The sequence below is a fragment of the Macrosteles quadrilineatus genome, unplaced genomic scaffold, assembly GCF_028750875.1.
Source record: "Macrosteles quadrilineatus isolate MER2022 unplaced genomic scaffold, UCM_ALF_1.0 Scaffold_2__2_contigs__length_208266976, whole genome shotgun sequence".
Lineage (NCBI taxonomy): Eukaryota > Metazoa > Arthropoda > Insecta > Hemiptera > Cicadellidae > Macrosteles > Macrosteles quadrilineatus.
This window is the reverse complement of record NW_026542595.1, coordinates 148,838,591-148,851,547: the sequence shown is the minus strand read 5'-3', so window position 1 is coordinate 148,851,547 and position 12,957 is coordinate 148,838,591. Positions and strand designations below refer to the sequence as shown.

The 12,957-nt window shown below is 35.7% G+C and overlaps 1 protein-coding gene across 2 annotated transcripts in view; it reads left to right on the top strand.

The window, feature by feature from the left end:
• Positions 1–8,680, top strand: part of LOC128985449 (uncharacterized) — a 111,058-nt gene extending 102,378 nt beyond the window's left edge. For both annotated transcript variants that reach the window (XM_054404935.1, XM_054404936.1), the window contains exons 5-9: positions 3,606–3,842; positions 4,879–5,079; positions 5,710–5,829; positions 6,604–6,687; positions 7,937–8,680. In XM_054404935.1, the coding sequence (XP_054260910.1) occupies positions 3,606–3,842; positions 4,879–5,079; positions 5,710–5,829; positions 6,604–6,687; positions 7,937–7,990 (696 nt within the window). In that variant the 3' untranslated portion in view covers positions 7,991–8,680. The remainder of the gene's footprint in view (positions 1–3,605; positions 3,843–4,878; positions 5,080–5,709; positions 5,830–6,603; positions 6,688–7,936) is intronic.
• The last annotated feature ends 4,277 nt before the right edge of the window (positions 8,681–12,957 follow it).

The window sequence follows — 12,957 nt, the reverse complement described above, 5'->3', positions numbered from 1 at the left end:
GCGGCTTGATTTAACTCTCCTGGGACGTGATTTATTTCAAAGTCAAAATCAGCCAACATTAAAGACCATCGCATCAGTTTTGACTTGGTCCCAGATACTTTGTTTAACCACTGTAGCGATGAATTATCAGTGAATAATTTAAATTTTCTTCCCTCGAGATACCCCCTGAATTTTCCTACTGCCCACACTACCGCTAGAGCCTCCTTTTCAGCTGTACAATAGTTTTTCTCAGAAAGGGAAAGTTTCCTGCTTGCATATTCAATGATATCCTTGCCTCCTTCTATCCGCTCTTGAAAGAGAACAGCCCCAAGACCTACATTACTGGCATCTGTCTGTAAGCATATTTCCCGACTGGGGTCCAAATAAGCTAATCCCGGAGAGTCACAGATGGATCTCTTTATCTCCCTGAAGGCTTTCTCTTCCGTCTCGGTCCATTTAAAAGGTTTATTTTGATGAAGAAGGTCAGTTAGAGGTGAAACCTTGGATTCAAAATGAGGTACAAAACAACTGTACCAACCGCAAAGGCCCAAAAACTGTCGAACTTTACGCTTCGTACCAGGTCTTTCGTACTCTTCAATAGCCTTGTTTTTCTCAGTTTGCCTCTCTAATCCTTTGTCTGTTAACACATGACCCAAATATTCTACTGAGTTGGACGTAAAGTGACATTTCTTCACCTGACAGGTAAGTCCATGAATTTTCAATCTTTCTAATACTCTTGCCAAATGTTCCAAATGATCAAAAAATGTTTTGCTGTAAACTAGTATATCGTCCAAATAAACTTGACAAAATTCACCAACATAACCTGACAAAACCTTGTCCATCAGACGCATGAATGTTGCTGGGGCATTTTTCAATCCAAAGGGCATAACACGGAATTGATATAGTCCCCTTGGTGTTGAAAAAGCTGTCATAGGCCGAGATGATTCTTCTACTTCTACTTGCCAATAGCCAGAATTCAAATCTAAAGTGCTAAATACTTTGGCCCCACTAACTTGCTTAATCAGATGTCGTAGATCAGGCATTGGGTAAGCATCAGCAATAGTTTTATTGTTGACTTGACGTAAATCCACACAAAGTCTGTAGTCTCCGTTCTTCTTTTTGGGTAATACTATTGGTGAAGCCCATCCTGATGATGACGGTTCAATTAGTCCTTGATTTTCCATTTCCTTTACTTTTTCTATGACAAACTTCCGTTTGTCCGGGTTAAGAGGGTAAGGTTTCTGTTTGACAGGTGTGTTATCTTTACAAGAGATCATATGTTTTACCATAGTAGTGAACTCAATTCTGTCTGTAATTACCTCTGGAAAGATACTGAGTAAATTAATCAAGTCTGTTCTTTGATTAAGATCCAAAATTCCCGTTTTCAGTTCATCCAAAACGTTGTTTTCTAATTCTGTTCCCAAATCAAAGTGTTTGTCCTCTAACCATCCCAATCTAACTCTATTTTTAATGCCAACAAATATTTCATTTGCTGTGTAATCTATCAACACACCGTATTTAACAAGGAAATCATGCCCTAGTATGATTTCCGGGATTAAATCCTTAATCACTTTTACCGGAATGTGAATAGATTCTTGAGAACATTTGGCTTCAAGAAAAGTAAATCCTTCGATTTTGTAATTTATATCTTGTACTGCACCTTTGACAGCAGTTACACCGTCTGGACAAACAGGTTTTAACAATTTAGCCACCGTCATGCCAATAAACGAATGTGATGCCTGAGTATCAAGGGCTGCAGTATAATATTTGTCACCAATCTGTATACAAATTGCCGGACGGGGATTACCCACACTCTCACTAGAAATTTGACCAATATAAGTTTTTTCTGACTGGTAGTTTTGGGACTTAGAAACTCTTCTAGAACCATTCTCGCCCCTATTAGAACGGTTCTGGTCTAGTTTTCCGGACAACGGGCCTTCGCATGCCCAGTTTGCCTACATTGATAACATTTAAAGGAGTTATCAGGGTTCGAAGTTCTGGTTTTTGAGGGATAAAAGCTTACCTCTTCGTCTAGCTTTGCTACTATACTCCTGAGTTCGTCAAATGATTTTGGTTGAGCTACCTTAACTAGAGACCTAATCTTATCATGTAAAAGTTCCATAATATAAGTAACACTCTCGTCAATACTCCCACCATCATTCATTCTCTTAAACAACTGTAACTTTTGAATAACAAATGCCCCAGCTCTCATGCCACTAGGTTGAACATCCGTCAAGAATTTCTTAGTGATTAATGCTTTGACAGCCTCTGAATTAAATCTCTGCATAAACTCATGTTTGAATGTGTCCCATTCTAGACTTAGACCCTTAATGTTTTGCCACCAAGTACCTGCCGAACCTCTCAACTGTTTGCTCACAATCTGCAGATATATTTCTGACGGTATACACGTCCGTTTTAACAAAGACTCGCTAGTACTGTAGCTAAAAACGCTGTGGGACATTCCTCTAACCTGCCGTGAAATTCCGGTAAGCTGTCTTTTATAATTTTGGGATCCACAGCAGGCATGAATGATGGTTGGTACTCTGGATTATTCCAAGTAATTGTCTTTTCCTGTGAGGATATCTGTGTTCCGATAGCTTGAATTTTATTGTGAAATTTAGTTTCCATGTAATCAATTTTAGTTTCCAATTCATTTAATTTATCAGAGTTACCATCGAAATTTGTTTCTAATTTTGTAATTTTATCAATGGTCACGACAACATCTGACTCCAATGATTCAATTCTTTTGTCTAATTTTGAATAGTTGTGAGAAATTTGTTCCATAAATGATGACATTTTACTATTAATATCTGCCGACTGTGTGTCAAGTTTCTCAGTAATATCTGCCGACTGTGTGTCAAGTTTCTCAGATTGGATATCTAGTTTCTCTGAAATTTTGGACAGTAGAGTACTCACCGGGTCAGGTTGTGATATTTGTTCTACCAACTGGGTATTTCGTCCTACCCGTGGTCGAAGCTCGTAGGCTTTGCTTCCTGTCTCCTTCTCCTCACTTTCTTCCAGGCCTTTCTCCAGCATTTCAGTTGTCAAATCTTCAACTCCTAATTTTGTCATTTCTTAATTAAAAGTCATGTCACGGTCGCCAATTGATATCGTCAATATACGTGATTCAATTGATTTGATATCACGGACGATTAAACATTAAAAAAAATGACAAAATAAGTGTTAACAAAAACCATCTTCTTTATTCCATTAAAACAACAACTAAAACTCTTATTTGTTTTTAACCAAAAACAATTTAAAAACATCTGACTATATAATATTTTATCTATATAAGAAAACAGTCTTTTGGCAAAGAAATAAGAATATTATATTGAGGTGTTTTCTTTGTAAATGATTTATCATCGTACGTCAAGAAGAGCGGATACATAACCGGATACAATGTAAGCTACTAACAAGTGACTACACCAAAAAGCAAAAGTAACTTGTTGTTTTCCCAAAAAGCTTTCTGGACACCTTCAGGGAGAACAACAAATGCTTAAACCTTTCACCAGATCAAGACAAAAAAATCATTTTCGGACAGAGGAATTTAATTTCCCTATTTAAGTGTAGGGAACCAATTAACTTTGCCCCATTCAGATTTGGTGCTAAAAAAGCATTTTTTCCAGAAGGAAGAATCCGCTGAGAAGACAGAAGAGAAGAAGGAGGAGAAAAAAGAAGAAACAAGCACACAAGAAGTCGCTGCTCCTGCCCCAGTTCCAACCCCTGCTCCTGAACCTGTCACAACCCCTGCCCCAGCATCTCCTACCCCTGCCCCAGCTTCTCCTACCCCTGCACCTGAACCAGAGGTAGAAGCCACCCCCGCACCACCAACAGTAGAATCCGCACCTGCCCCTGTCGAAGAGGTTTGTGTTTCTTGTAAACAGCTTTGATTTGTATCGATAGGGTCAGGGCTCAATTGGAGGAGAACACAGAAATGGTTTTTCAGGACCTCCTTCTCTAAGGACAAGTTTTTTTATTTTTAAGTACATATTTTAAAAAGTCTGTAAATTTCGTTCTTGCATTTTCACTATTTCTCAATTGTGTATGTCTGGAGTTATAAGAAGAATGGTACAGGATAAACAATTGGTCAACGATTTTGGATGATTTAGGATCTAGCAGCTCAAATACTGGCAAAATGCTTTGGACGTGGGTGAACAAGGAAGGCTTTACCCCAATCTCCAGCAGACATTTCATATGCACACTATTTATTTTTTTGTGTGTGATTTAGTAAGAGGTTACAATTTAAATTCAAATAGTTGTCATTTACTTACTTGGTCTTGGTACATTTTGAATTGGATGCATTTTGTTCAGAACTAAAATGAAACATACAGTAGTCTCACATACTTAAGCTCTTAAGATGAGTTTTCCATCACTTTCTTGACCAGTTTGTTGTTGAAGGTATTTAGTAAATGGATACTTTTTTAATCTCATCTTTCTGCTACAGTTTAATTTGGCCTTGTTTCCGTAAACCCTTTAACTGTGCAAAACGTTCCCTTCTTTTAAAAAAGGTTTTCACATGAAATGAAATGAAAACCATTTAATTTATTTTTTCAGTCAAAGTTAAGGCCACATGGCCCTTTCTTACACTTAACCTGACATTAAAAAAATATAAGAAAAATAATGTTACATTGGGATAACTTAATTTAATTAAAAATAAAAATATTTAACAATTCAAATACCTACATTTCTCAGAAAAAAAGAAGAAAAAACTTACAAACATTCACATGCATCAATCAAGTAATGCTTCATGAAAACAAATGTTATTAAACAACCACACCCAATTAAATAAAGCTTAAAATCTTAAACTCTAGCTGAACCAATATTGTATTAACTCTTTGCATAAGCATATACTTGATCCAATCTTTGGGCTGTTTTTAAGCAAGAGATTTGTTGTGACAGGTTGAGGAGGTGCCAGCACCAGTCCCAGTCTCAGAGCCCGAGGTAGAGGTGCAGACTGAGGTAAAGACAGAGGAGTTGCCTCCACCTCTGCCAGCCAGTCCTCCACCTACAGAGGCTCCACCACCTACCCCCGTCACCACAACCCCTGCACCTGCACCTGCCCCGCCTGCAGACGACACTGAGACGGAGACTGACAATGAGGTATGTGGTACGCCAACATATCCATCCTGTCAAACCTGTATTGTACTGATACAATATTTGATATCTGAATCCTTACCAGACGGGTGGGTCTTAAGGCCTAGGGAAAAAATGGTACAGATATATCCACTAATTGTTTTTGAAAAAAAAGAAAATTCAGATATGTCCGCAACTTGTCTGGAAAAATATAACAATAATTTTTAATCAAGAATGAAAAGTGTTTAGAAGCATTTACTGGACGAGATTTTATTTATGTTCAATTTGAGCAATCTTATTTTCACATGAAAAAAATTCTGTGTTCAGTGTGGAAAAGGTTTTATGCAACATACAACGTAACAATGATTCTGTAGAGAACGTGAATACATTGCCATAGTGCCGTAAACTAGCTGGTTACTGTACAAACTCTAGTCATTCTACAGAATTGGCTAACATATCTGCTTCCTGTCCTACAAGCTAAGCGAATATATCCATCACCCGTCTGGGAATGTTTATACAACAAAGTACTTCACTTACACACTAATGTAGAGTAAACCGTAATCAATTGTATTGGACATTACCGAAGTAGGCCATAGCTTTACCAAAATGATTTCAGACAAGGTATTGCTTGGTAGTAACTTATTGTGGTTGTTGCAGATCGGAGGTGGAGGTGAGAGTATGGCAGAGCCCGAAGAGATCGACGTTCCGGCAGTCACTGAAATTGTCACTGAGAAGGTGGAGAAGCTGGTCAACGGCATCAGCGACCACAGCCACGAGGTAGGCTTAGGCCATTCCATCTATATAGACTAGCTATAGCCAATTTTTATTCAAATTGAAAATAGTAAATAACTGTATTTTCTTCCTAATATTTTTAGCTGATATGGTTGGTTTGAACTAAAAATTGGTTTTCAAAAGGTTGTCCTTTCAGTTTAGATTGGTTAGTTGGTGTTCAATAGAAATTAGTAACCGTGGTGACGCAATTTAACTATCTTAACCCTTGCGCGCGCTCGTTTCTTTTGCGCTGGAGCGCGCGAGGGGTTAGCTCATGTAGGAACTCTATGGGTGATGGTTAGGGTAGTACTCTATTGAAAACTACCTCATTAAACTCAAACTCTTTATTTGCTATAAAAACATTACAAATTTGAGCTTAGCTCATGTAACAGATGGCATGTCCTTTATATAAATGTTAAATTGCAACAGGTAAAAAAAATATATAACTCTAGATTAGTTCCAAAAGATGTACCGTTCTTAAAACTTTATTAAGTAGATTGTAACATTGTTAGGCGTTTGGTGGTCAATTTAAGATTTGATCTATGAACTTTATTCTTTATTTCTTCTTAGGTTCTATGCAGGAATCAAAATGCCAGGCATTGTGTACATTTATTATTACCTTTAAGAATAATTATGTATTTTCTACTGCCTATTCTGATTTTAAAAGCATGTTTAAAGTTGTATAGTCATATACCATACAGTAAAGCAAAAGTGTGTGTTTTTCCAGGCGATCTCAATTGCTTGTTATAAATACTAAATAATTTATTGTTTTGTTTCCAGTTTGTTGAGGAGATCTCTGAAAAGGTTGATATTGTAACGGATAGCTTCAAGAGCATCGTTACGGACACTATTATCTCAACCCAGGTGATTATTATTGTCAAACACAATCTCGGGAGTACAAATAACTTTTCCTACAGTTCTCAGACAAAGCTGGCTTTCTGGTACAGATTATAGAACACAAATTAGCTAATTGCTGCATTTACTTACTTTTACCGCACTCTAGTATTCCAACCAAACAACACAAAACAGTGTGTTTTTTAGACACGTAATAATATTATGTGTACACCTTAAAATAGGTTGGCAACACTTAAAGACACTAAGTCTACAATCAGCTGATGTAGCGTTTCCCGTTTTGTTTTATTTGCCCATTTAACCCTAACCTAAAACGTGTAGTTTAGTGTTTGAATGACTAATAATTTTACGCTTTATAGTAACTGTAGGAAAAATATAATGTGTAACGCAAGTGCAAAGTACCATTGCACACTAGTTACTCAGATAAGTATTTTATTAAAGGGGACGTCATTTGGATGATCCAAGTTTTTTAAAGAATTAGAGTAGGCCTACAGTAGAGTCCCGCAAATTTGGCGTGATGTGGTCTGGAAGGATGCCGAGTTTTTGAAATGCTGGTTTATCGGGAACTAGGGTTAAAAATAAAAACAATACAGTTTTTAAGCTTTGTAACCGCATTTTTGTATTAATATTTATATTAAAAGTCTGCATTAAGTCAACAGATGTAGTACAACAAATCCTTAGTACCCTACCAGTAGCGAATAATTTAACTTAAGCTGGCTTGAGTCCATGTTTAACTCGGACTCAAAAAATCACTAATTTTCTGAGCCAGGTTCTGAGGTGAGGGTCTGGTGAGCTATCCAGACTGCCGGCGGTGCCGAGTTCGCAGGACTCTACTGTATAGGATAAATTTTTAGAATAATATTAAGGCATTTATTATTTATTTCAATTCTAAGTTAGAATTTATAAAAAAAAGGTTATACCTCCATCAATCTAATAAAATGCTTGTGACATAACTCCGATTTACTCAGAGTATTTTAAAATTTGTTATGTGTTTATAATTGTGATGTAATTCTAAGTTAGAATTTATAAAAAAAAGGTTATACCTCCATCAATCTAATAAAATGCTTGTGACATAACTCCGATTTACTCAGACTATTTTAAAATTTGTTATGTGTTTATAATTGTGATGTAATTCTAAGTTAGAATTTATAAAAAAAAGGTTATACCTCCATCAATCTAATAAAATGCTTGTGACATAACTCCGATTTACTCAGAGTATTTTAAAATTTGTTATGTGTTTATAATTGTGATGTATGTTTAGGTGGTGAACGAGACGTCTGATGACAAAGAACAAACGGCATCGGCCGCGGAGTAAGCTCTTGTGATGACTTTCGCAGTGATTCAAGCATTTCATTACAACAAAAAAGACTGTTTGTTTTATATTAATATTATTTCGGAGTTTGTGCCTTGGGAAAAATATCACTGCCCAAGATCTGCAAATATCAGGCCTAGACCAACACTGCGGCCGCACAACCGATGGAGTGGAGCTCCAAACAAAACCTCACCGAACCGGTATAGATTAGGTTACATAGTTTAGACGGTTTTATTATTATATTATTATTACGATAGTCTTGTATGAAAGAAACAAATGTCCGGTGGAGTTTTGTTTGTCAGAGGTTATATACAATTTTGTAAAATAATTTTAAATAAATTTATTGTAACGCTTTTTTGTATTATTAGAGCAGTCGTGTAGCTTGGAGCATCACAGGCGGAGGGGGAAATATTTTCATATAAACTGTTTTTACTTGTAGTCGTAGGGAGTCGGAGAGGCAACGGCAACGGCAGCTTGGCTTGGTAACTGTTCCGTTCATTTTGCAACGAACTGTTTTCGATGTTCCATTACAATGTTTTTGAGAGATGTTTTTAATGAGTCGATAAGACATCGTTGTAGCACACTGTATGTATAAACCGACCTTTATCTTAAATTTATATAAAACCCCCTCAATCTTTATAATGTCATGTGTGAATGTGTTTATAAATTAAATATAGAATGTTCAAATTTTAATGTGTGTGTATATTGATTCCTTTCATTTTCCCAAAATAGACAATATATTTTAGGATAAAATATGTTTAATGTTCTTGTACAATTTTTAATGGAGTTAAACTAGTTTTACTATTCTACAAAAACTTACAAACTGAAAAAGGTTTCAATGATTTTTTTTTAAATTTATTTTAAAATTTGGGAAGAATAACTCTCCAGAAATCTTTATCAGAAGAAACTCATTACCTATTTGGAAAGATTTTTTTCCTACAGTTACCTAACAATGTACATGTTCTGGGAATGTTGCTGGAAGTCAACAGTCCCGGAAGATCAAATAATTTATACCTGTGCCGCTAGGTCAAAAACTACAATGTTTGCAGTGTCTGTAGATCAAAAGTCCCAGTAAGTCAAATAATACAGTCCGAGCTAAAAACGTGGTCTATGTTAAAGCAATTGACTTATTGGGAATTTGACCTAATGCAACAGCAGTTTTAATATAACAAAATACGGTAAAATACAAGTTCAGTTTCGCTGAGTCAACAGTGCCGGAAGATCAAAAGCAATAAAAGTTAACGTCGATTCAGTGTAAAGTAGACCTCCTGCAACGCTTACTACACCAACAAAACTCGCTTTTAGTTACTTCGTGTTTTGTCATAATTAGAATAGAGCTAAAATTATCATATTTGGTACATAGCTTATCTATTAATGCTTCTTGCCAACTGTTTGGTCAACACTGTAAATAGGTATAGCCTTTTGTCAAAATGTGTGGCATAAAATACCCGCAAGGATGATCTGAAAATTTCTGGTTATTATATACGTTTGTAAAAGGAGATCCATTTAATTGTAGAACTATTTCATGAGTTATAATGTAGTCTACATATAAACTGTGTAAATGTATTACGCCTCGGAAGGGTTGAAACCTGTCCAAACTATCATATATATTATTAAAACGTAAATGGGGTTTTTTCACGATTCTGAAACAACCAGACGATGGATTTTCATTAGTTTTGTTTTGAAAGAAAGACAATTTTGAGAACTAGGGAATTTCAAAGCCATAATTTAAAATTAGTGTCCCAGTTTTTTATAAATTAAGTTTTAGTTTTTAAAAAGTCTAGCAGCCGATGCTAACTTTCTCCAATAAGTCAATGTTTTCTAACTAGCTTTTAGTACAATATAATTTGCTTAACATAACAGCTGTAACATTCAGCATTTGTGACACAAATTCAGCATTTGGAAGAAAATGCAAATACATACTTATGGTTGGCTTATTTATACTATGTGTAATGCTGACTATTGATACATTTAATTATTCGGTACGAGGATGGCAGATTAATTAAATATGCATAGTAAAATACAGTAGTAGGATGTTCAAATTATTTTTTTTAAGTATTTTTTGTAATCATCGATTTGTTTTAGTCCAATATAATTTGTTTTAACTAACAGCTGGTTGAATGTGCTATGTATACTTATAAAAGGCAAAGCCCTCACTGACACACTCACTCTCACTCATCATCACTAATTCTTCCACTTCCCATTTACCTAGGAGGCTGAAATTCGATACACCGATTCTTTGGACATTAAATAGGAAAACTGAGTAATTTTTATTATGATAGGGCATTCGAGCTTCGCCCCAGTGGCTCTGGAGTTTCCCATGTTAACCTTATGATTTTTCATATTTAAAAGGAATTAATGAATCTTGACAGCTGTGTCAATTAAACAATTTATGACAACAGCTAATTTGCAACCAAAAGCTGAGTGAGCGTTTCGAACGAACTTCAACCTGGAGGCGAGTTAACCCCAAGGCAAGTGAGCTCAGCGAACGAGCTCCAACCTAAAGGTGAGTGAGCGTAGCGAACGAACTTCAACCAGGACGTGATTGAACCATGCGAACGAGCTCATCTTGAAAATTAATTAGTTAAACGGGGCAAAGCCAGCGGGTACAGCTAGTTATTCTATAGAATTATTAGGTTTTTTTTAGCGAATTTCGCATATAGGGAATAAGCTATTACCGTAGTACTCATGGCAACACCTGGACCCGGGACCGATGTATTTTTTCGTTTTGAGTCCCTAGAGGCCAAAAACACCATCCGTTCAAATTCATATATATGTAAGTGTATAAGACATTTTGGGGACTTGACTTTTTCGGGTCTCAAGAATTTATACGAAAATACACTATTGCAATATTTTGAGGACTTGAATTTCCGTATGTGTATAAGACATTCTGGGCACTTGACTTTTTCGGGACTCAAGAATTTAGTACTTTTCGAGGACCTGTGCAAATTATTCCATTCCAAATGCAGCGCGTTATCGATCTTCACCCTTGTGTGGGCCTCCCATTCACTGACGGAATGTCTCGTGGCGTATGACGACCGGATATAAATAGTCACTTTACACTCACTTATCTCGTTATTTTTTTCAGCATATTCGTTGACCCGTCTGCAGGTCTTATGTTGACGGGCTGTCAGAGCGTCTGTTGTAATAACTGGAATTCCTTATGTATGTTTGCTGCTGATTACGGTGAAGTATTGTTATAAATTCCACCTAATCTTTAAAGTTACCCATTAATTTCATAGAAATAATAATATTTAACTGTTTGACGAGTACCCCTATTGTATTCAAAATACTAAACGGCCCAACCCAATATTTAATACAAGCCAAAGGTGTCTTATAGATTCCGAGTAAATTATTATAAACTATCAAATGGAGCATGTAAAGTGCATTATAAATAATCAACAAACCCTAACATAATTGACTATTGATTCAGTTACTGATTCGGGAATTACAATTGCTGATGATAACTGAATGCTCTGACCTGAAGCAGTGTTCTTCTTTACTTCTTTACCTATAAAACACATGGGATACAGCCTTTCTTCACTGATCACGTAATGCGTGATTTTCTATAAAGTCTTGGAAAAATAGATAGAATACAGGTGTACTGTATGTGGTTTACACACAAATATTCATCAAACTGTGTGATAGTTTGTTATAGCAATGAACATTTGAGAGTATCGTATTGTTTAAGTCGATGGAAAATCTCTGTTGATCCTGTTTTACAAGCAAACCAAAAAGATACAGTAGTCACCACTCTATGCGACATATTCTAACCAGAAAATTGTAATCGTATGATTCTATAAGCATTGGTAGGATTGCAAAGTACTACACAAACATTATTTCAAGGGTAATAACAGTCACAATTTCCGCTGACTTTAAAAGAGTCAACTAAACTATTATACACACAACTAAATGGAACAACTAATGGAAATTCTCATGATGTACATTCGTTCGATATAAGCATTGAGTATACACGTCAGTACATACGTGTATACCCAATGATATAAGCAACGGTTCTTGCAATTTATTGCTTATTGTTTTTTAGAGCTGTTTTCGGACTTACTCTGTTTTCGGACTTACTCACACTCGTATAAGGTTTTCCACGTTTGTCATTGATAATGTAGCCATGTTGCTTTGAAATGGCGACCATACAAATGTATGCATTTTAAGCCAAGTATGAATGGAGATGAGTGTGGGATGAGTGGAGCGATCTTGTTGTCCTGTTTGTGACTAAGGCCGACATAATCCTTAGACACAGCTGTTAATTAATAGTGCATACAGTCAATTAATAGAAGCAGAGGTCAAGTTTGGTATCAAATTAAAGGTTTTATTCATAAAAATACATTGCCGCAAACCCAAACTCAAACGATGATGATGATAATAACGTTAATGATGTCGCTAAAACGTATCGTTTGAAATTTAACAGCTGAAAATAAGTGAAATAGAAAAGGTTTTGGTTAAATCCATCAAATTGTAATTGGACACTAGTAAATACTAGTGCACTTGTTGCTACATCCCCCCTTCGGTTTCATGTATTCCTCTCAATCAGTTCAAACCTAGGAGGATTAAACATTAATGTTACCTAATTAATGTTAAATCCTCGTAGATTCAAACCTGAAACACCCAGATCGAAACTCGCCTGTCGTTATTTTACCATCGCCTTTTTTTCAAATATATTTTTCAAAAAAGAAAGATTATATTGATTTACTTTGGATTTTAAAAATGTTAACGTTTTATTTTGTTAAAGATTTATGGTGATACATAAATATTGTGATGTAGTAAAGTATATTATATTGTAGTTAAGTGTTAAATTTTGAAATTTTAGGGTGAATCGAGATGAATCTTTTTTTATAACATGGGTCTCTCCTACCTTAACATACATACCAAGTTTCATAAACATCGGTTGGAAAAGTGCAAAGATAAATATTTGTATGTAAAAAATACAAAATGGTGGATATCTGGTTAACGAA